Genomic DNA, 27,826 nt, shown 5'->3' with positions numbered 1-27,826 from the left:
AGCTCCCTTGTATTGCAATTTTTGATGTCCAAGTCTCAAGAGTCACCTCCTTGGTACCCTCATCTGAACTCCTCCTAGTCACTTTGTTTTGCTTAGCATACGCCACTCTGCAATCTTCTACTTATACACGGTCTCTCCAGTGAGACCCAGAGCCTCACCTTCTTGCCCACTGTGGTGTCCCCAGTGCTTACTTGAGTGTCCAGCATTTAATAGGGGCATGGTGGATTCCTGCTAAGTTAAGAGCCCAATCCTGTGGCTGATTATGTGCCCTTTGCTGGGACACAGGGGATCAAAAGCCAGCTTAAACACTGTCACGAGACCCAATCCAGGCCAGACCGCACGCTCCTCTCTGCAGGAGGTATGGTTAAATCTGTCGGGATCCAAAACCAGCTGGAAACTGGAGAATGGCTCCTCCAAAATCTCCCAGCAGGTTGGTGGCTTTATATCTGAGCCAGGCCTGTCAGGTCAAGAACTCTGTTCAGTGTACACTGTGCTGCCACATGCACCAGGACAACTTGTGGCTTTTCTCATGAATCGGGCTAAGTACTTTTCAGAAATGACTGCACTCCATCTTCACAGCAGACCTCGGAAGTGGGCACCTTCATAGATGAGGAAACCAGACCCATGGATGTGTGAGGCCACTTGCCAAGGTAGTGGCACGAGCCCCAGATGTGCAGACTGCACCGATGTTGCCCTCAGTGCAAGAGAAATGCAGGATTTCGTGTGAGCACTGAGGAAGTAGAAGCTACACTCATCATTCTGATGGATCTTTCCAAACTGGATGCCCAGAAGACAGCATCCTCGAGGGACTCACCAACACGCCCACAGGAATTCTGGTTCCCTGCCAGGATGTGAGGTGCTGCAGGGCGGAGGTCTCTACACAGGATCAGCATCATAAGGATCAAGAGCCACTGCTTAGCTAATGAGTTTTGTTCAAAGCCAGCAGAGCAGGCCAGGGCATGAGAGCCCAGGGAGGGCAAACAGGCAGATTGGGGTCACTGGGCACCACAAGCCTCTTGGCACATCTTTGGGCTGAGTGCACCTGATGTCACCATTGCTACACAAGTCCCACCTGTGTGAGTGGGGCCGGGGAGTGGGAAAGGGAGGAGACCCAGAAGGAACAAAGCATCTTCCCTGAAGCGGGAAAGAGGCTTGTGGGGCTGAGCACCTGAGAGGGCCTAGCTGTGTGTCAGCAATGAGGGAGCGGGGTTCATTCTCCTTTGGTGAGTAACATGGGCCTGGCCCCGGTTAGGATAGGAAGTGGAGTCTTGGAGGGGTGCAATCAATTGCCCACTTCATGCCATCAGGGCAGAGGGGAAAGTTCCATGTGCTGCAGCACCAGTCATGCTCAGCAAATCCAGAAGTGTACACACACATACAAATGAATGTGTTTCCACCCCTTGTTCTCATGTATACACCCACATGAATCAGTGTGTGCCTCAGGGGCGCAGTGTGTGAGTGGCTGTGTGTGAGGGTGAGCATGAATACTGCCTGCTACATGGGAAAGCCTGTGTATGTGTGGCCCATGTAGCTTGCTGAGTGTGGCAGTGTGTAACTACCTAGAGTTGAGTGTGTATGTAATCACATGCAGAGAGAGGTGTTACTGCCAAATTACAGAGACATCCCAGGATTCCACCGAAATACCAGGTGAGCATGGTCATGGAGAGGCTCTGGAGGTCTGGGGGCCCTGTCATGGAGGGGTTCCCTCTTCTCCAGGGTCCAGACATATCTTCAGAGGACTCTGGCTGGGATCAGGGGCAACCAGCAAACCACACTCCCAGCCTGCATGCAGGTGCCACACCCTCAGTGCAAATGTAGGGCTGTGTGAGCTGGTGGGGCAGGGCTAAGGTGATGCCACCATGATGGTGGAAATGCCCTGGCATCTCTGTCACAATTCCTAACAAGAAAGAGGCTTTGAACTTTGCTGCCAGTGGTGGTGGCCAGAGGCCAAGGCCACAGTATCGTCAATATTGACTGAGGGGTCATTGCCCAGGCAGAGCCTGTCATAGGCAGGTGGAAAGCCTTGGGGCTGCTTTTGCTTTTCCCTATAAAGAAGCTTTCTGGAGGCTGGGTGGAGGCTGAAGGGTGGATTAGGACAAGCCACCTCACCCACTGGGAGCCAGAGGTGCAGGCCCTAGCACCCACAAGCTTGTCAAGGCCTATTCAAACGTAAGAGGCTGAGAAACAGTGATTGACATTAAAATATCAAAAAGAGAAACTGCAAAACTGAAATTAAGAAATGCTATAATTAATGCATTTATACTTGATTAATTATTAAATTTAGAAGTCAAAACAATTTTATTACACTTGAACTCCATTTGCAGGCTCTGTTCCCTCATTGTGCCAGAATTCTCCAGTGAGCACGCCACTCTCAAGAAATCATGGCCAATTGTTAAAGCCTTGTAGTCAAACAATTGACCAAGCAAGTTAGAAAGATTCTTGCAAAGTTTTCACAGCAAAAATAATTCCTATTTAATAGGGGAGTGCAGTTACATTTTGTTTTGATATATTGAGATGGGATAGGGTCTCCAAGATCAAGCCTGGGACAGGATTTAGGGCTACAACTGAGAAGGGGCTAGTCAGGTAAGGAATGGGACCACCTGGTATTAGGAAGGCCATGCCTGGCAGGCACACTGTATGCCTGGCCACGAGCACCCTCACCAACACCTCTGTGAATGTATAGTGCAGTGTTGTCTCAGGTGGGAACTGTGGGTGCTACAATCAGTGGCTAAGGGGAAAACACCATAGTCACAATAAGCCTTAGAAATCTCTTAGAGTGATCCCATGCTGAAGTGGGACACCTCATTAAGTGCTATACAGTAGGTAATCTGACATTAGTATGACAGAGTCCTGCTGATGAGGTGCAGATGCATAGTAGTTGGCTTGAGCTTGTGGGTGATACTAACACTTAATTACTAAAACCACCTTCTGTGCAGCGAGATGCTCTGAGGGCAAAAGTTACCCAGGGATGAAAATCCAGCATATGCTGACTGGAGAGGGTACAAAATACCCAGCACTGCTTATATTGCCATTCTTCTTAGTTTTCTACTTTTCTTTTTTAGACACTAACTGGGATTTTGCTCACCAACCATAGTCTTGATGCCTACCCACTCTACTAAGGCAGCTCACAGAAGCCAAGGCCTTGGTCAAGGTCAATCTGTTGTCCTGATCTCATTCACAGCCTTTGTCCTGAAGTCTTGCTCTTTTTGTCCCTGTTGTTTGGCTGCAGATGGACAACGGGCCACAGGGGCCTGGTATTTGGGAGCTCATTGTCCAGTTGGCAGATGTGAGGGTCATGGGGACAGCCTGGAAGAAGGAAAGAGGAATTTACAGTATTTCATCATTGGCCAGAACTCATGACTCCTCACAGAAATCTTGCAAATTCAGTGCTGTTGTCTTTGCTTCCCAGGAGAAGACACTGAGTTTCAGAGAGGTGAGGGCATCTGCCTGGCGAGGGAGTAGGTACAGGGTCAAGACCCTGAGAAACCTTTTGGAACTCCTTACTGTTCATCATCTGAAGGGCAGAAGCTGAATTAAGTTTTCAAGGCTCTCTCCAACCTACCCAGACCCCTCTACCTTTAATGCCCAACCCAGGCCCACTCCTACACCCTCATCAAAGCCCAGTCTGTCCATCAGGCCAGAGGAAAGTCTCCTTGCTTCCTCTCCCACCCTCTTAACACAAGTACTCCATCTTGAGGATCTCTGTGTCTTTCTCCATGCCGCTCCTTCCCTTCTGTGCAGCAAAATCCATCTCTTGCCTTTTGAAGGCACAGTGGGCCCTCCTTTCCCAGGGTATCATTTCTTTGTGCCCCCTTCGTCGCACACTGTGAATGCAGCTTTGGGCAGCAGAAAACCAGGGACACTCCTAGTTTTGGAGGAAAAGAATCTCATATTTATATTTTAAATTAATGTGAACATGATCCAGATTACCATACAGCATAGGTCTGTCTTCCATATACTTTTTGTGGTTTATGTTACTTTTATTCCTAAACTATATTTTGAGGGCACAAGTTTCCTGATAATCATTTGAGCACTTAAGCTCCAAGAAGTTCCAGCTTCTGTCCAGAGAACCTCCAACCTAGTCCTGTGACTGTTTATGCATTGCTTTAGAGGACCCAGTCTTGTGACCACACAGGCTGCACTGGTTTGGAGGATGGATCTAGATCTGGCCCACAAGTGACATCTTAGTATCCACAGTGGCTCAGTGAAGATCTGTGTCTGGAGGAAGCTCAGAAGCTGGAGGTGGTTGAGAAATGGTGAGGGGTAAGGGGCCACATCTGGAACAGAAGGCCAGGAGCCAGGCAAAGAGATCAGAAAACCGGAGGCCTCTAGTTCAGTCTTGAAATCGGCATCCGAACCAAGCAGGCAGAGGCCAGAGGGCAGCTTGCCAAGATGACACTGGCATCTCTTTTGGAATGTGGAGTTGAAGAGGCCCTCGCTTTTCAACTATTCACTGCAAGGTGCAAAATAATCCATTGCGGAGGTCTGCCAGCTCCAAGGGCTTGGCACAACCAGGCCTGTTCTCATTGTAACCCCATATCATTGCCCTTAAGGCTCACTATGGTCTGATGATGCAGGTCTTATTTCTATTCCCATTTTTCAGATGAGGAAACTGAAGTTCAGAGAAGTTAAACCATTAGCTCTAGGTCTCAGCTGGTGAGATCTGGCTGTTCTGAATCTGTCATAATCCTATCTGCCTCACTGAACCTGAGGCTGGCCAGGGGCTTCAGTCAGTGGGCCTGATTTCCAGATCATGGGCCAAGGAGGAAAGATGGACTCTGGCCTCACATGCACTTCTTTTAAAGGAGACAAACAAATTATACTGGTGCTGGCCTGGCCCAGGCTGACTCCAGCCAGGAAAGGGAAGCATGGCCTCTGAAGGCCTCTAGGAGGCTGCTGTGGGGGTGGAGAATGCATTGTTATCGGAATCCTATGGGCACTGCAGCTGGAAGGGGAATTTCCAGGGCCTTTCGGTTGGGGTGAGAGGATGGCAATGTGCAATTCCGCAGGTCAGGGAGGGCAGCAAGCAGGCAAGCTGCCACTCTTAGGGCACAGATCTTGATAGGAGCCTATGCATGGCTTCCAGGTGGCCTCTCCTGCCCTCTGTAGGCAAAGTTCTGTTGGTGGATCCAAGCATATTTTTCTGAGGAGGAGATCTATAGCTTTGCCTAGGACATAGTCTATCTCACTGATTGAAAGCATGACTTCTAATTTCAGAAAGACCTCCGTTCAAATCCTGATTCTTCCCTTAATAATGGCATGGTTATTTATAATGTCAGTGAAAATCAAGACTCCTGTCTGCTTTTTCCAGACAAGTGAGAAACCTGAGATCCAGAGAGAGGAATCACATGCCTGCCCTACACAGCCTGTCTGTGCTAGGACTGAGGCAAATTATTAATAACCTACTCCCCAAACCTCAGTTTCCTCATCTGCCAAATAGAGAGAATGAAATTTCCTCAGATGGCCAGGATGTGCTAAGTTCCTGGCACAGTGGAGGCTTCAGTGCTTATAACTTCCCTCCTTACCCCTTTTGCTTGCAGCAGATGCCCACGTCTGCTGGAAGAGATGTGTGATTGGTGCGGGTACTTTATCTGGCAGTTACAAGTGTGACATTATCCCTCCACAAAGCCTTCATTATGGTGCTGCTAACAATACCACAGATAAAGCAGAGATGCCCCCGCATGCCAGCCTCCAGGTGATTATAACATTTGGGTAAATTGCCTTTTGTCTCGCTGGAGAGATGACAGGAGGAAGCTATGCAGGAGACTCCCACAGCCATTTTGCAGAAACCGCAAGGGAGGTGCGGTGAAGAGGGGGCCTGGGTTCTCAGAAAGAGCTGTGGCTGGCAGCAGTAAACTGGAATTTCTCCTCAGCCACAGGCAGGCTGTGTGGGGCAGGCATACGATCTCCTTCTCTGGATCTCAGGTTTCTCTCACCTGGCTGGAGAAGGCAGACAGGAGTTTTGATTTGTCACTGACATTCAGAGACTTGTTCACTGGCCAGTCTTTTGTTTGCTTGCTTTGGAGGTGCTGGGGATGAAACCCAGTGCTTCCTGCATGCTGGCAAGTGTTCAGCTGTGGAGCTACACCACCAGGTCTCTTGGCCAGTGTCTGAGTAATAAAGTGGCCAGAGAACTGTCTTGGGCAAACAAGCCACCAGTGTCATCCTACACGCTTTGCGTCTATAATTTTTATCCCTGTTATCATTGTTATTTTACTTGTTCATCTGAAGTAGAATATGGATACACTTGAATATCAATAGATCAATTTCTCAACTGCTGTTCTTAATGCTGCATTGTATTTTATTGTAAAAATATATCTTACGCAATTTAACCAGTTCCTCCTGTTGGGCACTTGGGATGTTTCCTGTTTTTTTTTTTTTTTAACCAGGAATTGAACTCATGACCTTGTGCTTGCCAGGCGTTGTGACGCTAAGCTATATTCCCAGCCCTGTTTCCAGTTTTCAACTGTTTAAACAATGCCAGAAAAACTTTAGAAGACCAAAGTGGTCTTTTGTTTCCAGGTGTTCACTCAGCAGTTTAGATGTCACCCGTTCTAATGTTAGCTGGGAAGCAGATAAAACATCAATGTTTGGGGGCTTCTCACCTCTGCTCTGTTGGATAGATGACCCTGGAGCAGGCCAGGCAAAATGGAAAGAGGAAAAACCTCAGGAGGCAAGTGAGACAATATGAATTCTATTCCAGCCAAATTTCCTGGGGGAAATTCTTTAACTTCACTGAGCCTTAATTTCTTCCTTTGTCAAAGCAGGCTCACCCGAGGACTCCCTTTCTCTCCAGTGGAGTGTCTCATGCATGATAATTCTCATCATCTTCATCTTCCTGCTCTTCATCCTGGTGAAGCCAGCCCTGCCCTCCCTCCCAAAGTGTCAAATCATACAAGCTGGGTCACTTTTCAGACCTCAATTCACACCCCTTCTTCCTACTGTCCACTTAATGGAGTATGCATTCAAATGAAGCGGTCTTGATTTTAAATTCTGCCTGGAATCCACAGGTTCAAGCGCAAAAGGGCCCTCTCTGCAAATAATCACTGGTGTGTGATATTTTTAAGAAGCCAAAGCCATTGTTTCTGATTGAAGGAAAGTTGGTGCTATTTTGAAGAGCAGCACGATTAAGCGGTGGCGTTATCTCTGTAACCATTGGGAATTATATGCTGTTTGAAAGATTTGTGAGCTCTAGGACATTTGCCAGATGTGCTTGATTCGACATTTCAGACAACAAAGGGGATAATGTTGGCGGGAATCTTGACAGCATTTCTGATGATCAGGATATTCTTTGAGGATGGTACTGAGACCTTTTGGGGAAGAATTTCAGCTTTTACATAAACTAATTTGGGATGCTCACTCTCTGTCTTCCACAAAGCAAATTTAGTTCATTGTTAGTTGTATATGTTAAAGTGGTTACAAGGGTTTTTTTTCTTTGAATATTAATAATGTGCCTTTCATCTGAGACACTTGCATGGGGTATCATTAATTGGGAGGAGGGAGTAAGGATTAGTGGTACAGTTATTTTGCAAATGATTCCTACTAGGAACACTGAGGCAAGCAACAGCTATGTGAAAGAGATACACACATAAACAGCCAACATGGCTCTAGCTTATCCTTCCTGATAGGAATGAAACGGATATGTGGGAAGGGTTAATCTCCAATTTCCCATCATATTAAAGGTAATTATCCCACATATCTTCAAATGCTTTCTTATTGGCTCAGTGTATAAAAGACCCTCGAGATAGCGTCTTGTTTTGGGTACTGTGGTGTTTTTTGTCTTTAGTGTCTAAAATGAACCAAACTGGAAGACCAAACTGCCTCGATCACAAGCCAGAAAGCCAAGCACAGGGATTGAGACTGAGGTCTCACAGTTACCTTTGATGACTTGTTCTGAGAACCTAGAGGGCTTCCAGAAGGCTCCACTTCCAAAAACGCCAATAGTGCCCCTTGGGGATCAAGCCTTTGGGGGATACTGCCCATACTCAAACCACAGCAAAAAGGTTTTGGGGAAGATTTGGGTTTGACTCAGATTTAGTTACTAGCTGTGCGATCACGACAAAGTTGTTAACTTCTCTGAGACCACGTACTGTGAGCACATGAGATAAGCTGGTAAAATGCAAGGATCCTCCACAGTGGGGTGAGCTTCCTTTGTTTCAGCTTTATCTCTATCGCTGTGAACATACAAGCAAAGCCACACATTTTTCTTGATGCTTATAGGCAAAGACTTCGTGCGTTTCTGTTATTTGCTGCACACTGAGAGATAAGGAGGACTGTGATTGTAGAGATAAGAGGAAGGGCATTCTGTGCTGGGGAGTAAGTGAGAGGAGAATAAGGAATAAAAAGTGCTGGATGTATCTACCAGTGGACGGCAGCCAGCCTGGCTGGACAAGAGCAGAGAGAGGAAGAGACTGGAGGGTGGAGATTGGACCTTCAGTGCTCAGCTGGGGTTCTGAACGCTATACGTCAGAGCCTGAAGATCCCACGAAGCTACAGCATTTCATTTCCCAAGCAAATTCTCCTGCAGAGGCAGAAAGACTGCATAGATCCAATCATATCCATCTCCCTAGAGACTCCTTGGCACTCAAACACCTAGAGAAAGCAGAACAAGTCCCAGGGTCTAGCTCATTTCTTTCCTCCAGCCCGAGTTAACAATCATCATAATGACAACAACCACAACTTCCAATCACTGAACACCTGTCCTGGTCCAGGTGTTGGGCTATGTATTTTGCATGCTTAATCCATTGTTCCTAACCATAGCTCTTCTAGTTGGGCACTACTGTGATGCCCATTTTACACACAAGTGCAGTTCTGAGAGGCAAAATCTGGTCTGTGGTACATCCAGAAATTGAGGCCAGCCAGAAGTACAGGTTCCAGGGCTTTCCAACTCCACACCATGCTGTCCCTCTGTGACCCCTACGAGCTTTCCAGGCTCCTGCTAGATCAAAGGTCCTAACACAGTCTATGCTTTTGCTTTGTTTGCTGTACTGATTGGAATAGACAACAGCTGCCCCTATTACTTACAGCTTTATGGTCTCGACATGAGTGGGAAGACACTGAACTTGTAGTAAGGTGGGAATGAGTTTGGGTTCATCCATCACACCTGTGCCCTGTGCACATCCCAGGCTGTGTCCCATTCCCAGCTCCCTCTCTGCCTGGTAAATCTGCAGGAGAGCAGAAATGATAGCTATTTCTGGGAGTCAGATAGCAGATAGGGGTGGTGACCTGGGCACTGGATGCCCCACCCACTTGCTCAAACCTAAGCAATTTGAAGAACTGGACCAACCAAAGAAAACCTTTGCATATCAGATTTAGCCTGAGAGCTGCTGGGTTGAGGCCTCTCTTAGCTGTTAAACTGCTTTGAAAACTTGGAGGTGCAGAGAAATATAATGGATTGCTTTCATTATTCAAAGTAATAAGTTGCCATCACCCTGGATCATGATCCTTTTAGGTGGCCCTCTCCACCATCTTACAAAACAATACCACATATTGAATTTTGTATAATTAGCTGAGGAATATGAGGGATGTGCGAGCAGGTGCTTTCCCAGCTTGCTTTTTATTTTACATTTAATTAGCTTCAACTTGTGGGACCTGTGTGAAACGCTGGGGACAGTGATGAAGCAGATATAGTCACAAGGTCCCTGTCCTCAAGCAACTCCTAAACAAAGATATTTTCGCTGTCATGGGCCCCCAGGTGTTGTTAGGGATGCTTGGGGAGTCATAGAGGAGGGTACCTAAGGCAGTGGAGGGTGGGAAGTGGGTCCAGGAAGGCTAGAACAATGGTCTGCCAATCACTGGTCCTGACCCTTAAGCAGGTTGTGAAGTCAGCATATCAACCAGTATTAAAAAAATAAAAGACGTCATAGTATATTTCATATGCAAAAATATGCATATATATATATATATGTGTACATGTCCTTATGTGAATATGGAGTTATGATGTAAAATGCTCTTTCCTCTAGGTCCAAATTTTAGAACCATACTCAAAGGAAGTATGTTGGCTAGTTGAATCTCCTGGCTTGCTGAAGGTACTTAAAACATTTTTGATGGATGACAGGATGGATTAAAATTCTGCTAGCAAGCCCAGCATGTTGGCATGCCCGTATAGTCTCAGTTACTTGGGAGGCTGAGGCAGCAGGGCCTCTGAGCTTTGTAGTCTGAGGCCAACCTCAGTAACATATAGAACCTTGGCTCAAAACAAAAAAACAAGCCAAACTAAAACAAAACAAAATCTCAGCAATCCAGCAAGACAGGTACTGCTTACCTCATTAAGATAGTTTCTAAAATCCAGGTCCAGAAAACCAAGATTTGTCACACATGGCTGCATTTAGCAGCAGCCAGGGCTTAACACAGATTTCTGACTTGGGAGATGAGCCTTTGGGGAATGAGGAAGGAGCTGAGGCGGTACAGAGTGGCCTGAAGGTGAATCAAAGGTGGCACTTCAGTGACTCAAGCTCCAGCCCATGACTTCCTATAAAATACATGACCCACCCAGGTGGCATGTGTTTCATAGTGGCAGAGGCTGAGGCTGCTGGGTCTACTCAGGAATGACCTTAGTCACCCATAAAGGCCCAAGAGCCAGCACCCATGCCTTCGGGATGCTAACCGGAAGCACTGTTTATAGGATTGGAATCCACTGGGAGAAGTGGCTTGAAAATGACAAGGTAGAACGAAGTGCAGATCAGCCCCTCATATGGAGTGAGTCAGGGGTAATAACTAGGTGGCCACAAACAGAGAGTCCCTTTTAGTGGTTTTCAGGGCACTCCGAACTTGGTCCTTTCTATAATACCAAGACCAAAATACCTCTTGCCTACCTTTCTCCTCCATTATAGACTCTTAAATGTAGAAGAACCCTAGAAATTATCCAGCCCACTCCCTCTTTTTACAGATGAACAGAAGTGGCCCCGAAAGGGAAGGCACTGGCCCAGGGTCAGCTGGCAGGCAGCCTGAGTGGGGGCCAGGACTTGGAACCCACATCGCTTATGCCATCACCCTGGGTCATGATCCTTTTAGATGGCCCTCTCCACCATCTTACAGAAGGATCTCCCCTACCTAATCTTACCCCTTTGGTCATTTCTCTACATATACACTAGAGAAATTTCTTTAAAGGAAAAAATCAGTTACTGTGTATTCTGGTTTGGATCTGAAACGTCCCCTAAAAGTTCCTTTATAATAGCAATGCTTAGAGGTAGAGTGATTGCATCATGAGGGCTTTGACCCCATCGATGGATTAATCTATTGATGGGTTTACAATTTGATGGGCTATTGGGAGATGATGGAAATTTAGGAGGCGGGTGGGATCTAGTTGAATGAAGTGAGTCTTTGAGGGTATGCCCATGGGGACAGTGTCTCCTTCCCAGTCCCTTCCTCTGTCTGTCTCCATCTCTACCCTCTCCCCTGCTTGTTGGCTGTCTTAAGGGGAACAACCTCCACTACAACCATGATGTTCTGCTTTGCCTCAGGCACAATAGCAGACCGTGGACTGACACCTCTAAACCTGTGAGCCAAAACAACCTTTCTTCCTTTCAGATGATTGATGTCAGGTATTCTGTCACAGCAACAGAAAGCTGACTAACACATTATGCTACCTGCTTAAAACTTTCCCTTGCTCCTTATGGCTTAAGGGTTAAAAGCCCCCCATAATCTTACCTACTGCTCTAAGCCCCTGTCTGCCTCTCAGCTTCCTCTCTTATTCTTCCTTTAACACATCATTGGCTTATGCTCCTGAAAGGTTCTCACCCAGTGCTCAGCCTTTTGTACATATATTCCCTTTGCCTCTAGCACTCTTCTCCACTCTGCCCTACTGTTCAGGTTTCAGAGTAGATCTAATTTTTTTCCAGGCATCCTCTCTGACCTGCTGTCCTCCAGGGCTAGTATCCTGAGTTCTCTAGTAGCAACTCTGTAGTAGTATGATTCATTTTACTGTCATTTCTCTTGCTCTCTGAAAGAAGATTCAGTGACACTGCTGCAGCCTCCATATTTAACATGGAACCAACCCACAGCAGGTACTCAAGAGACATCTGTTGACCAAATAGTCATCAGTGTCTGTCCTCTAAGTTTCCTAAGAATGGCCTTCCCTTCCTGTGATTTTTTTTTTTTTCAGTACTGGGAGTTAAACTCAGGGGCATTGTACCACTGAGCTACATTTCCAGCCCTTCTTATTGTTTTATTTTGAGGTCTTGTGAAGTTTCTCAGATTGGCATTTTTAAGTTTGTTACCAAGCATGGCTTCTTTTGCCTGTGGGATCCTGAAAACCAAAGTTCCTGGTTCCCTTGTCATGAAATGTCTTTTCAGGCCTCTGTCTTTGCACATGTGGTTCCCTCTGCTTGGAATGCCCAACATTCCTGTTCGTGAAACCCCTATTCATTCTTTAAGACCCATCATGTTGGTTTCCTTTTTGCTGATTGACACCCTCATTCCCAGCCAGGTGATCACTTCCCTTTCCTCAATATCCCCTTATTAACCGGGCTCTCCTCCACCATGGTTCATATTGCATTACATTACAATTGCATATTTCTGTGTTTGGCTTGACCAAGAGACAGTGAACCTCTCTGGGACCAGGATGACACCTCAGAGAGGCAAGATTACAATACAGTTCAAACCTAAAAAGCTGGATGTGAATCTTTTCTATTGCACTGCTATCAAAGAAAGATTTTACTATCCCAGAACACCTCAGAATGTATTCCATGGGGCCTTAGTTCCTTAAAATGCTCCTGTTCCTCCACCTTCTGACTAATTTCATGGTCAAATGCATCTGGATAGTAGAATAAGTATGTCTCCCTTGGTTCACTCCTTCACTCCTTGGTTAATTTGCTTCATATATGGTTTTTCTTTCTTTTGCAGTGCTAGGAACGGAACCTAGGACCTCATGCCTTCTAAGCAAGTGCTCCACCACTGAGCTGGGGATGTAGCTCAGTGGCATAAGCGCCTGCCTGGCAAATGCAAGATTCTGAATTTGATTCCTGGTACTCCTCCTGACCCCCCAAAGCAAAATGCTTCACCACTGAGCTACACCCCAAAACCTTGTTTCATATATACTTATTATCTACTGTGTTAGGTTCATGGTTAGTATAGAATTTTTGCTTCTTGTCCTTCAATTTTGAATTTTATTACTTTGAAAATTATAGTTCTTAAGGAGAAAGGTCTAATCAAGTGACAAAATCATCTCAGTGAAATGGAAGAAGCAGCAGCACCTGGCCATGTTGGATTCTTAGGTCACTGAAGCAACAAGCAAAGAAGATACCATCCTGTCTGGGGTGATTGTTCCAGATTGCTAAGGAAACTGCGTTGCTACTATTTGGTAGAGAAAAGGAGATGCTGTATAAACCCAGGCTGCCCCTTAGTACTTCCATCATCAATAGTTAAAGCTGATACAAAATGCAGCCAACCAATCAAACATTTGGTTTGGATAATTTTGGCAGGACTAATACAAAATCAGATCCTTCAAGAATGAAGGTTTAGGACTGGGAATTTAGCCCAGCGGCAAGTGCGAGGTCATGAGTTCGATCCCAGGTACAAAAAAAAAAAAATGAAGTTTTGAAGGGCTGAGGGGAGAAGGAACCCTTCTCCTCCACTGTTGGTGGGAGTGTACACTGGTGCAACCACTGGAAGTCAGTGTGGAGTTTCCTCAAAAAGCTAGGATTAGTAGTCCTATTCGACCCAGCTATCTTGCTTCTGGGCATTCTCCCAGAATAACTGAAAATATCATACCACAGTAATGTATGTACACCTATGTTTATAGCAGCACAATTTGTAAGAGCTAAATCTTGGAAACTACCCAAATACTTATCAACCGATGGAGAAAAAAAGATATGGTATTTTTATACAATGAAGTACTACTCAGCTATATAGAAGGATCATATTGAGGCTTTTATAGGTAAATGGGTATGACTTGAGACCATACTCATAAGTGACATAAATCAGGCTCACATGTACAAGTATCTTATTGTCTCCATAGTGTAAGAAATGAAAAGAATAAATAAGATCCAAAATGTACAATAGATATTGTGAAAGAATAAGGAACTGCTCAAAGGGGAAAAATAACTGGAATAGGGGAAAGGAGAAAAGGAAGAAAGAAAAAAGAGCAGATACAGATTTACATATATATATATATATATATACATAAGATAGCTAAAATTATTATACTAATTCTATTGGGTCTTAGAAAAGAACAGTTAATACTCATGATTTGATCATTTTTGCATCTATATCTGGTAATAATCTAATTCTTTTGAAGATAATAATGTGAGAGTTGAACCCCCTGCTATAACCCCCTCCCCGAGTTATAAAAAGCAGCAAAGAATGTTTCACTCCCTAACTCCCCAGAGCGGGGAATGAAAGGGTTAACTCCCTAACTCCCCAGAGCTATCAGAGCAGAGCAGAAAAAAAATGCCTAACTCCCCAGAGCTATCAGAGCAGAGAAAAAAAAAGAAAAAATGCACCTGCAAGGTTGTTCTGTCTCAACGAGATAAATAAGACAAGTAACTGTTCTGTTCTGGGCACATAGTGACTGGGCTAGGACCCCCAGTCTCCATGGTTACTCAACCCCAAACCCCTCCAATCAACTTCTGCCAAATCCTATGCTGCTCAAAATTAACCAATGCAATCTGCTTCTGTAAACTCGCTTGCCTCCCGTTTGCGCCCTTAAAAACCCTACACAATTCCCCCTCGGGGCCCTCCGCACTTGTTTGCCTGGAGGACCCCATGCGCATGGAAATAAACTTTTTTCCCTCACCAAGAGTTGAGTCCTTGGGGTCTCTTTCCCTGCGGCGTCGGCCCTAACATCTTGGAGGCCCTAGCGAGATAACACGTCTCACGGGAGGTGACCTCAACGGCTCTGCGGTGGGTGAGTACGACTGGTCGCTTCTTATTTTTACTCTGAGGATCAATCTACCGGTATTTTACGCCCCGAGCCAACCGGGCAATTTTTGTTACCTGTTTTTGTTATCTGTTCTCTGTTCTCTGGTGACCGGGGGACGCCCCACACGGTTTTCCGTGACTCACCATTTGCGATAGGATTTTCCTATCGGTTTGGGGAATTTCATTCCCAATCTGTGGTCCGTCCGGGCCAATTCGGAGACACCCTCTGAGGTGACTCGTTCGGGGAATTTCATTCCCAATCTGTGGTCCGTCCGGGCCAATTCGGAGACACCCTCTGAGGTGACTCGTTCGGGGAATTTCATTCCCAATCTGTGGTCCGTCCGGGCCAATCTGGAGGCACCCCCTAAGGTGACTCGTTTGGTGTGAAACTAATGCGTGAGAGTGAGGTGGCCGGCCTGTTTGTCCTGTGTGTTGTGACTGTTGTGAACGGTTATTTGTTGTGTCGCGTGTACGCTAACCACTCTTTGTCTTCAGAACATCATGGGACAGACGACATCGTCCCCATTGTCCCTCAGCCTCAACCATTGGTCAGAGGTTCGAGAGAGGGCTCACAATCTCTCCTTACAGGTTAAAAAAGTAAATGGCAGACTTTCTGCTCGTCTGAGTGGCCCACATTCTCCGTGGGTTGGCCACCGGAGGGGACTTTCCACCTTCCCCTCATCTTAGCAGTTAAGAACATCATCTTCTGCCCTGGACGAGAGGGCCACCCCGACCGGATCGCCTACATCTTGGTATGGCAGGACCTCAGGGAGGAGCCCCCACCGTGGGTAAAACCCTTCCTTCCTCCGCCCTCTCCTTGATTGCCTGTTTAAACTTGTTACTAACTTAGGGGCTTGTTGCCCATTTCTGTTGTAGGATCCATATGGCTTATTAGATTAAAGGTTCATGATAAAAAAATTATTTCCTTTAGCTGACCAAACTATGCAAGAAGCTCCCTTTGTTTGTGTCTTTAATGTTATGGCGCCTTGTTTAATATGTAAGACTTCAATTGATTGCTTGCAACCTCAACATGACTTTTAAAAGGAGTATTTTTTTCTCTCTGGTAAAAATATAAACATGTGCACATATATATATATCTATGGTTGTTAAGAGTCATGCCAACTTTGCCAAGTAAAAACCAGGCGGTACTATATTTGAGCCAGTTAAAAGGTTACAGTTTTGTTTTTAAAATACAGCATTTTTATGTGGTAAAAAGACATAAAATAAGTATGTTTTGGACTACTAAAAGGTGACTTCAAGGGTTTTGTTGAGAGTTTTGATGTTGTCTGAAAAATGAAAAAAAAGGTAATTGACTGATAATAATAAAAAGAGGGACAAAGAGAGTGGTCTTCAAGTAAAGGTGTCTGGCTATGCCAGAATGTGAAAAAAGATCAAAGCTTAGTTTGAGAGGTATTATTGTAAGTTGTAAAAGGCTCAAGAGGATGTGAATTTTATTTGTCTTGGTTTATAGTACTACAAATAACAGGTTTGACAAAAAGTAAATGTGTTCAAAATTTGACAGTATTAGATCAGTTTTGGTAAAAGTATACATAAGATTGTACTTTGCTGCAAAATGTTTTCATTAAAATGAGATTATAGGTGATACTAAAAATAAGATACAAATTCTTACATGTGCTGTAAACATCTGGGAGATTATACAGCACAATTTTGTTACCTGTGAAAAAGCCCTTTTTGTTAAGAATATAATTTTAGTAAAATGATGGCCTGCCATGTGACACCCTTGGACAAAAAACAGTGTGCCATCCAGATAAAGCCGGCACTCTGATCCGGAATGCCAAAACCATGTTCTCCTTTTGTGCCACCCTGACTGGACATCCAGAGGTAAGGAGGTTTCCCAGTATCGCCAGTTGTTCTCTTTGTAACTCAGTCGGCCCCACATGTTAGACAAAAATTACAAAGGTTTGAGAGGTTTAAAAAAATGCCCCTCAGCCAGTTAATAGAGATAGCACAAAAAGGTCTTTAAAAACTAAAAAATTTACAAAAAGATAGCCAAGATGTTAAAATTGCTGTATGAGAAAAAACTTTTAAAAAACAGACGAGACTTTCTGGAGGCAGTTGGATACTGTAGGCTAAATTTTACTGAAAAGCTTGCCTCTATATGACTCCCATAAGGGAAAAACTCAAAATTCACTGAACTGGACTGATAAATGTGAACAGGCCTTCCAGCAGCTCAAGCAGGCCTTGACAGAGGCCCCAGCCCTGGGACTCCCTGACGTTACCAAGCCTTTCATCTTGTTCATAGATAAACTCAGAGACATTGCCAAAGGAGTCCTAACTCAGGACATTGGCCCTTAAAAGAGGCCTATAGCCTACCTCTCCAAAAGACTTAATCCAGTAACAGGAGTATGGCCCCCTGCCTTAAAATACTAGCTACTGTGACAATGTTACTTAAGGAAGCAAAAAAACACGCTTTGGACAAGTGATTTCTGTGGTAACCTCTCACAGTTTAGAGACTCTTATCAAAACCCCTCCTAAAAAAAGGCTCTCCAATGCCAGAATTCTACTGTCAAGCCCTGCTTCTAGACCCAGAGTCAATGATATTCAAGACTTCTTCAGCTTTAAACCCAGCCACCCTTATGCCTGATGATGACCTGGAGAAACAAAGGACACCTCTCCATGAGTGTGCTGACATCCTCAAACTACAGCGGAACCTACAGGCTAAACTTACTGACCAGCTTTTAAAAAATGCCGACAACTGTTCGATAAAAGCAGCTTCATCCAGAACGACAGAGACAGATGAGTGGCCGGGACAACAGTGACCACCAAAAAGGAGGTACTCTGGGTTAAGCGGTTAGAGCCTGACACCTCTGCCCAAAAGGCGGAGCTCATTGCTTTGACTGATGTACTAAAACTAGCCACAAAAAAGAGGGTAAACATCTATACTGATAATAGATATGCTTTTGCTACTATACATATACATAGAGCCATCTATTAAGAGCAAGGTCTCTTAACCTTGGCCAGAGCTAAGATTAAAAAAAAAAAAAAAACTCGATTGGGCTTACCAGCCTCAGAGTTCAAAAAAGATAAGTTAGATTTTAAAGACTATAATTACTAATGGCCTTAAAAACTGGCAAAAACTGGGTGAGTCTCTTTTCCTTCTGCCCCTTTACATGCGTGATACACCCCCTATGTTACAGATATTTCCTCTTTTGAGGTTTTATGTGAGGTTTCTAAAAATTAGCTAATTTAACTAATCAAGATCTTATTAAGTCTCCCCAGACTTTTCAGCTAGCTGTGACTTCCATCCACTGGTTACTTCGCTGCTGCCCACTACAGCTAAAGAGCCTAGACACCTGGACAAGCGACCTCACCGTAAATCTCTTAAGAGCGACCTCACCGTAAATCTCTTAAGCCACAATAGATTGTCAAAATAGCTAAAAGCCTGCCTAGATTCAATGTTCCCAATGCAGACAAGTCCCAACTTCAAAAGACCGTCAGCCTACAAATAAGTAAACTGTCATTTCTTCCAAAGACACTTTAAAGCTTAAGATTGTCTAATATAACTAATAATTTTGTGTTCTCCTCCTTTATAGAGACCCCAAGGAGGCCTCTGTCTGACTTAAAAATTGTTACTTATATGATAAAACAGAGTAAATTTAAATGTTGGTTTTCTTTCTCCTTTTGGTTAACAGCTTTAATGACAGCTACAAGACCTTTGTTAATCCTCCTACTGGGCCTTATGTTGTAAACAAGTTGATAAACTATGTCAAAGTTCTTAAAAGCTTGTGATTTTAAAGACACATACAAGGTTATAAACAGATGCAATAAAAAAGCTAAGAAAAAAAAATTAAATCTCAAGAGCCCCCTTCAAATAAAGCCAAAATGTTCTCTTTCTGGGAATCAATCCTGCCCTATATTCTCCCTTTATTGGGACCCCTGGCCGGATTCATTATAGTCATAACTATAGCCCCTTGCCTCATTAACCGAGTAACCCGGTTTGTGAGGGCCCAGATTTCTCAAGTAAAAGTTATGGTGCTACGTCAACAATATGATCCCTTACCCATACAGGACCTTTAAGATTAAAAGTCATCAAAAAAAAAGGGGGGGAATGTGAGAGTTGACCCCCCTGCTATAACCCCCTCCCTGAGTTATAAAAAGCAGCAAAGAATGTTTCACTCCCTAACTCCCCAGAGCGGGGAATGAAAGGGTTAACTCCCTAACTCCCCAGAGCTATCAGAGCAGAGCAGAAAAAAATGCCTAACTCCCCAGAGCTATCAGAGCAGAGAAAAAAAAAAAAAGAAAAAATGCACCTGCAAGGTTGTTCTGTCTCAACGAGATAAATAAGACAAGTAACTGTTCTGTTCTGGGCACATAGTGACTGGGCTAGGACCCCCAGTCTCCATGGTTACTCAACCCCAAACCCCTCCAATCAACTTCTGCCAAATCCTATGCTGCTCAAAATTAACCAATGCAATCTGCTTCTGTAAACTTGCCTCCTGTTTGCGCCCTTAAAAACCCTACACAATTCCCCCTCGGGGCCCTCCGCACTTGTTTGCCTGGAGGACTCCATGCGCATGGAAATAAACTTTTTTCCCTCACCAAGAGTTGAGTCCTTGGGGTCTCTTTCCCTGCGGCGTCGGCCCTAACATCAATATACAATATAACAACCATTGTCAAATTCCTTTCATCTTATTTTGAAAATCTGTATTGATATTGTTTGGGGTTTTTAATTGTTCTTGTAGTTGTTTGTCTCTTTTGTTGTTTGTTTTTCTTTTCTGTTTTTCTCTTTAAAATAAAAAAAACAAAGTGTTAGCACACGCAAAAAAAAAAAGAATGGAGAACATGAAATGGGTAATGAAAGAAAATATAAATATTATCTACAGCCTAATGCAGTTAAAGATAACTATAGTGACGATAGTTTTTCTTCCTTGCTTTAATGTACAACTATCTATAGGTGAGTGGCTATTTCTTCCCTTTTCAGAGGTGGGGGGGTATGAGTATCTTTGTGAAAGATGGTCACATCTTGTTACACAGGAGGTATCACATTTATTTTTTCTTTGGAAGTTTTAACATCTAAGAGTGTGTGGGGCTGCTGGGCAAGGAAAGGGTGGACTGGGTTGGTTAGAAGCTACTGACTGTCTACCCCGTGCCAGCCTTTCTGACTTTCTGTGCAGGCACTGAGACTAACTGAACTGCTTTTCTGCTTTGCCAGCGGACTCCTTCTGAGGGGCTGCAAGGGATACGGAGACACAGGGGTTGCAGGCCCTTCTGACTGCTTGCCGTTCACACTAGTGTCATGGCATTTCACTTCCAGTTTCATGTTTTTTCGCCTGTACGTCAAGAATCCTCATTGGTGTTCTCTTGGGAGATCCTGCTAGTGCTTCCTCCTCTGTGGTCAGGTCTCCGCTCTGCAGGGCAGCCATTGGAGAACCTAAGGAGCCAGCCCTGGCTGGTAGTGTCCTTCTCTTGCAAGTCTGAGCAGCAGCCCTGCGATCACTAAATTGACTTTCTGGGTTTTCAAGACCCAGTCTCTTGCCCTGGGTGCTTGCCCCTGAAGTGGGGAGCTGCGTCCAGGGACTACTTCTTTCTGGTTTCCCACCTCTCCAAGAGCCAGTTAACCTGAAACTGTGTTCTTTCTGTTTTTCTGACTGGCCCTGATGGCACAAGTGGAGACAAGACAGAGGCCTTCCTCACATGGACCCTATGGTCTGGTATCGGACAGATGGTAAGCAAATCATTAAAGAAATGAGTAATTACAGTTGAAATAATGCCACAAAGTAAAAGCACAAAGCATATCAGTATATTAAAAGCCCCGAGAAGGCTTCAGTAAATAAACTTGTTTTAGCATCACTTAAGGTGACAACTTCTTTGCTCAGTAGACCAAAAACCATGTAAGGCCATTAACATGCAGCAGAATGAGCAGTACCCTGAGTTCATGGAAAAGGGGAAGTCATTGAAGAAACGTAAGCCAGGGCCCTGGCTGTGTGTTTGTCATGTTCCTCCAGCTCCAGGATTCCAACCACAGGACATGTGATTATTCACTTTCCTCCTATGGTGCCCCACAAGACAACTGTCTGATCACCACTGACTGACAAAGTAAATTCCCCTGTGGGGACGGGATGCTGTCCAGAGCAAATGCAACTTTCTAGTCCATTTGGTTTCTTTTTCATTATGAAGCAAAGTTTCTGAATCTGAAACTGATTCTTCAGAGGGATGATTAATCCCTTAAGACCATATGCAAAATTGTGTACATGTGGTCAATACATCGCATGTGTTAATACATGTGTGTGTGTGGGGGGGGCATGTGTAGGCATTTTTCTGGGAAGAGGTTCATAGATTTTGTTACTCCTTAGGATTTTGACTCTGGAAAAGGGAAAGGTTAGGGATCACTGCAGTAGAAAAAAATGTGTATGCCGGGTGTGGTAGCACACACCTGTAATCCTAGCATTTGGGAGGCTGAGGGAGGAGAATTGCCATGAATTCAAGGTCAGCCTGAACTGCATAGTGAGACCCTGTCTCAAAACAACAATAACAACAAAAAGACAAAGATGTTTATGTTCTTATTTGCATGGTCTCACTGTAAATCAGCTCTCCTCAGTTCCATCAACCTTGAGTTCACTCACTAAAGTGAGGTTCTGGCTCCTCCAGCTGGCTGAGGGGCTCACCAGCCTTCATGCTCTGCCTTGGATGCTCTCCTCTAAATGTATCTGTTCTGTTTCCTCTGGCAGGGAACCATTTCCCAGGCCTGTGGTTGATTCCCTTTGATTCTGGTCAGAAAGGTCCAATACTCCCTAAGAGATATTTTATTATTCCTTTCTTCCATGGTTTCCCCAAATACCTCATAGCTGACCTCGGCTTCATCAGCCACCTTACAACTGCTCTGGGAGATATTTGCTTCAGAGCTTTGTAACAGGTAAGACATTTGAAGCAAGTTTCAGTCAGGCCCATCTTAGTTTATCCCAGCCCACAGCCATCCTTAATCAGGTCTTTGAGAAGCCTAAACAGAAAGTCTAATACCACCCATATGCAAGTCCAACTTTTCTTCTATATAAGCACCCCCCCACACACACACACACCTTAATGGATCAGTCCCTGTGTAGGGAGAAGTTGAAGCTGGAGATTGATCACATATGTGGGGCTAAAGCAAGGCCAGACCAGAAAAACAGACCAAAACAAGCTATGTAGACAAGTTGTTCCAGCACCAAGAAGGCAAGGGGCCCAGGCCTGCTAAGCAATGGGTTACTATCAGAGGAGCTGAAATTGACATTATCTTTCCCAGTATATAAATAAAGGTGTTTGGTGGCAGACTGTGGCCCTTCCAAGGGGGAGAACTACCAGCAGCTCCTGAGATCCGCGCCATGTTGGAACTTAGGACACTGGGAAACCAAGCAAGCAGCTCCCCTCCCTGGTAAGTGGTGGCGGTGTGGCAGACTGTGGCCTTTCCAGGGGGAGAACTACCAGTGTCTTCTGAGATCCACCAGTGTCTTCTGAGATCCACACCATGTTGGAACTTATGAAGCTGGGAAACCAAGCAACCAGCCTGCCTCCTTGCTAAGCAATAGTGAATCTACTGGTGCATGGTCTAGAGTCAAACATCCCATTTCCCCTACCCAATTCTCCTGCCCCCCCCCCATTAGCAAATGGGAACCAGAAATCTGAGCATCTCCTGGGAGGTTGACCATGGCAAATAAGGGGGATTTCCTTTTACCATCTCTTTGAAGGCAAATATTTTTATTACTGTTTTGCTCTATTTTGATTAATGGTACTACTGTATTCAATATTCTGTTTTGATAAGTTCTATAATGTTCTGTATTTCATTTTATTTTTGATATACGTGATTAAAAGAACAACTATTATAAAGATAATGAAATATACTGTGATATCTATTACTGTTATCCCGGTAACCTGCTGTGAAGTTCTGTACCAATTTCACTGTACGATCTTAGTTGGCTTTATTCTGTCTTGTTCTGTTGTATTTTACCACTTTCAAAATAAAATTTAAAAAAATAAAGGTGTTACAGTGGTTGAGCAGTTCCTTTCCTCCCATCAGGAGGATAAGGGCTCCACCTGACCCCAGTTTTCTTTGTTTTTTCATCCTCTGGCAGTCCTTAACCCCAAGAACCTCAGGAGCCACATTGGGTCGCAGCACATGGTGTCAGAACACAGATGGGGCCAGAGATTGAGGGCAAGGGGACACTTCTCATGTGCTGGCAACTTAGGAGGAGAAGTGCATTGGTATAAGTCAATAGTCATCACTGGAGTGTATTGATATTGGCTTCATCAGGTATAAAGAGTGGGGCACTGAAACTCCTTTATTCTCTAGAGCCAGTTATAAATGGGCCTAAGACAAAAAAAGAGGTATATTGATTATCTCAGCTGTCTAACTATGGGACAAACTTATCCAAAAAAATCACAAATGTATACGGATCTATTTGTTGTATGCTTGATTCCAGTATTTACATTTCTTCTTGGATCTAGATGAGATAGGATCTTAATAATCTTAAGCTTCTTGAGACAATTACAAGGGAACTGGCTCCAGGCACTGTTTCAGAATCAGGTCCTGTGCAGGGAAAAGATGGCAGCATGACCACCACCCTGATAACCCTAACTGAGCCGCCTACCATTCAGCAAAACCTCCCATGACCTGTCCAAAGTGTAGAGGATGGTGTCATTGGGCCACTCGATGTAAATTCATAACTTCCAGCAGGGCCTGTGGCAGCCCTGCCAAAGAGTAGGGGTGTGGTGGCTCAGAAGGCTCCCCAAGATGGCCTGGCCCTGCTTGGCCAGGCTTGGGCAGGCTCCTAATGGTTGGGGGGTAATACGGTCCTGATTTGTGGTTTGCTGATTCCTGTTTACAAAATGCTTTTACAAAAGATAATTCAAATAACCAATATGACAAAAACTAACCTTTAAAACTTCTAAAAATTCAACATTTGGCTTTCACTAGCTGATAAACAGGCTGGTTCCAGCATATCACTGTCTCACTATGGCTTTGTAGTGGGTCTTAGTAACATAAATTCTCAAACTCCATTGTTTTTTTCAAAATTGTTTACTACAGAGGTACTTGTTTCAAATTTGCAATTAATGTAACTCTAGGATTTTTTAGGTCCCTTCTGCTTTAAGTCAATTTTAGTTGTCAATAGACTGACACTACCCAGCTTGCTAAATTTATTGAGTTTCTGGAGAGAAGAAATTGTAAATTTATATACTTGGGAGGAAATTGAAAAACAGCTTAAAGCAAGACTAGGGAAAAAACAAACCAACCGAAATCAGCTGGCCCTCTACAGATTTTAAAGGGTTATTTAATAAAACTGCTGCGTTCTGCTCCTCTCACTACTTCTCACAGGCCCAGGCAGGGGAGGGCACCAAAGCCTCCACTGAGCCAGACAAGAAAGGTAAAGAAACAGTGTTGCTTGTTTCAGCTGCAAGGAGAAATCAGGGTCATGGTTCAATCTACTCAAAACACATTTCAAATGTCCCTAGATTACCGTGTTTCTCAATTGGTTACTCTTCCCTTGACAAAAATTGGAAAATCTATAAAGAAAGGTTGCCTAAGGATTTTGGATCTTCTGATACTTATTAGAGAGGGACACGGCTCTGGCCTGCCCAAGCCACCCTAGTTTTTCCTATCACCTGTGCACGTGCTTTATGAATTAAAAGTTTACACTGCACTGGTGCTCAGATCCCCAACTACAATGGGGCCTCCAGCCCAGAGCAGGAGCACCACCTGCATGTCACAGGAGAGCCCAAGGTACCTAAATACAGAATACAGTTTCCATTTTCTTTATATATTACCACAAAAATTCTTTATAATCTTTAGGTCTAAAAGTAAGCTAAATGTGCTCACAATTTAAATTTAAAAAAAAAAACAAAAGGGAGAGTTCACCTCATAATAGATTTCACTTTGCAGTATATACCATTTAAAATATTTAAATTCTAATAAAGATGTAACTACCTCAGCAGATAGATAGTGTAATCAAACAAATCAAGTCTGTAAAGAGTCCATTGGAATAATCTTCCTACTGGACAATAAAAGTACCCAGTCAAGTGCTAATGTGGGGTTAGGGTTAGGGTTAGAGTTAGCGTATGCTTCTGTTTTTCCAGGAAAAGCTACATGACCTCTCTGGGTGCCAGTGTGTGCTGTCCAGCTATATCATGGGCCCAAACCCAGGAAACGATTTGATTCCCCCTCTCAAAAAGCTGATGCTCAGTCCTATGACAGTGATGCCTTGGAGACCATGCCACAACCCATAGAAAAGGATGAAGCTAGAACTAACCTTAATTAACCCGAGATACCCAGGAGATGGTAACCAAAAATTAAAAAAGGTCCAAATAGATGATAAAAGTGCATGCTAAGTTCTATGACAAAATATGTTAATTATAGATAAGATTTTGTCTTTTTCAAATTCTTTGATAAGAGATCTCTGCTAATTGACCTACAACAAATGTGACTAGTCTATTTAAAATCACAAATTCTACAATTGTAAAAATTTTGTGTAATTCAATCTGGCTAATATATACTTGAGTACACTCTGATTGTGAAAGATGTTTGTAAATCTGTCTGTGTATCTGTTTGTCCAGTCTGTTAAACTGTTGCTGGGAGTTGCTGAGCTAGTGATCGCTCACAGGTGGAGCCAATAGCACAAGTGCCCATACAGGAGTGTCCAAGTGGGACAGAGTGCCTGAGAAACACCCTCAGGGCCTGAGGTGCTGGTGGTGACAGGTGTTTCAACCTCAAGGACATGGGGTGTAAGTAATGAGCTAGTTCAGCAAAGGGGCGTGAAATAGCCCCCAGGAACTTGGAGAGTCTTGTGGACACCAACAACTCTGCGTTTGTTTCTATGTGTTTGAATCTGTACAGATTGCCCATGTTTGTCCATGTATCCATTTGTGAACAGCTGTTCTTTTTATTTTGAGCTCAGCAATTTTCCTTTTTCTTTTGCATTTATAGATCATTTAATCAAGATTCACCTGAGTTATAGAATTACAAAACATGCTTCTACCTGGGTTCCCACTTGGTCAAAATGATGCTAAAGTCAGTTGTGTAAATGTAATTCACATTGTTGCTTATTATAATTTGAGAGTCTCTCATTGTTCAGAAATATGTTAAATGGGGGCTGGAGAGTTAGCTCAGTGGCATAAGCGCCTGTCTTGCAAGCAGGCAGTCGTGAGTTTGATCCCTGGTACCGATAAAAAAGAAAAAAGACAAAAAAAAAAAGAAATATGTTAAATGTTATGATTGGAGTTTTCTTAAGAAAAAATTATTATAAAAATGATTAAACAAAAACCCCTTGGGATTATTGGATAGGACTTCAATTGATGAATAAGAAAGAGGTCACCTGGTAACATTTTATCAGCTCTTGTTCAATGACTAGAGGCCCTGATGATCTTCATAGCCTTATGAGAGACACCTCAACTAAAGTTATATAAATATTACATTAATATGTTCATATTGGTCATCATTTAAAAGAAATAATGCAAAGGTTTTTGATTTAAAAAATGCCCATACAAGGGTTTTCATATGGTTATGACAAATGATTGTTGTTAACCTTATGGTGTATTCATACATCCATGCCTCCAGAAGTACAGGTCTTTGAAAATGTAAAAACAGATTGTTTATGATAACAAACCTTTGTTTCAGATTCAGACCTCTGCCCCTAACAAATGCTTATGAGATGTATGCCTACTAAAGGTCAACAAGTTAGGTACTGATAGGGATTAGATAGGGATGACTGGCCAAAAGGGAGAAATTCAATGTCAAATGAAAATTTAAGTGAGTTACAAAATGTCATCATGGTTTTATGCTATAACATTGTATATGGTTTGAGTTCTAATTTTCTATGTAAAATATGTAATTGTTTGTTAATATTCTACAGGTATTCAAATGTTAAAACATCCATGGTTGTTAAAAAACAATGGTTCTATTTTATGTTGTAAGATGTTCGATATTTAGATAAGATAATAATGCCTCTAACTAAATTGTTCTGTTATCAATCTTTTCTTCTGGATGTTCAACAACAATTAGAAGTTTGGAGATCAACAATTAGAGAGACAGATGGGCTAAAAGGACAGCCAGCCCTAGCTTTCCAAGGTCAGTGAGGACTCAGGACATAAGAGAACTTCTGCTGTATCATCCTATACTCAGTGAGTCCCTGGTCTTCTGCTCAAGAAGACTGTGAGACCACTGAGGAAAGTGATCATCAATGTGTTGTGTGCCTAAGGAGAGTCTCCAGGAGCAAAAATCTTCCAAGCTTTCACAGAAAGCAACTTGGTCAAGCAATGCCATGGCTCATCTGAACAGCTGACCCTGACAGAATTAAGAGGTGCTATGATGGTCCCAAGGTATTCCTGAAGAGACTTAACTGACCTTGACAGATAACAAAAATTGACTGTGTTTAAAACAGGTCTCACCTTAACTTGGTCTTGAGCATCCTGCAGAAAATGTACAACTACTAGAGATATATAAAACAATGCTAAAGTAATATGTTATAAAAGAATCACATTTATATGTTATAAATCAAATCACTAATGCCTTTTGGCAATTGCCAGCTACACTGGTAGCTGACTACTGTCACAGATTAATGGACTGCACAGGGTTTTAATTGCAGAATCCAGGGACTTAAAATCTTTGGACTGCACTTAAAATAAAAAGATCTACAGAGCTCTCCAGCACAGCTCCTCCAGCTTCAACTGACTACCTGTCCTGTGCAACAACAAAACAAAAAAGAGGGATATTTAGGGAGCCGTTGAAGCTGGAGATTGATCACATATGAGGCTAAAGCAAGGCCAGCCCAGAAAAAACAAGAGACCAAAACAAGCTATGTAAACAAGTTGTTCCAGCACCAAAAAGGCAAGGGGCCCGGGTCTGCCAAGCAATAGGTTGCTAGGCAGAGGAGCTGAAATTAACATAATCTTTTCCAGTATATAAATAAAGGTGTTAAAGTGGCTGAGCAGTTCCTTTCCTCCTATCAGGAGGGTAAGGGCTCCACCTGACCCAACTTTGTCT

General features: G+C 43.7%; 1 protein-coding gene across 3 annotated transcripts in view; it reads right to left on the bottom strand.

The window, feature by feature from the left end:
- The window catches only part of Morn5 (MORN repeat containing 5), a 54,528-nt gene that overhangs the window by 4,632 nt on the left and 22,070 nt on the right, over positions 1-27,826 (bottom strand). Inside the window, exon 5 of one of the 3 annotated variants that reach the window (XM_013153574.3) lies at positions 1,787-3,306. The exons of 1 other annotated variant lie outside the window; for it this stretch is intronic. In XM_013153574.3, coding sequence (XP_013009028.2) covers positions 3,176-3,306 — 131 coding nt within the window. In that variant the 3' untranslated portion in view covers positions 1,787-3,175. Of the gene's footprint in view, positions 1-1,786; positions 3,307-5,707; positions 26,001-27,826 lie in introns of those variants that run through there. One more of the 3 variants, XM_063227067.1, reaches the window with a different exon arrangement.

The sequence above is a fragment of the Cavia porcellus genome, unplaced genomic scaffold (assembly GCF_034190915.1).
Source record: "Cavia porcellus strain 051 isolate PalLab524CR breed Dunkin Hartley unplaced genomic scaffold, mCavPor4.1 scaffold_1, whole genome shotgun sequence".
In the NCBI taxonomy this organism is placed as follows: Eukaryota; Metazoa; Chordata; class Mammalia; order Rodentia; family Caviidae; genus Cavia; species Cavia porcellus.
The sequence above is the reverse complement of the archived record's forward strand: the minus strand, read 5'-3'. Positions and strand labels throughout refer to the sequence as shown.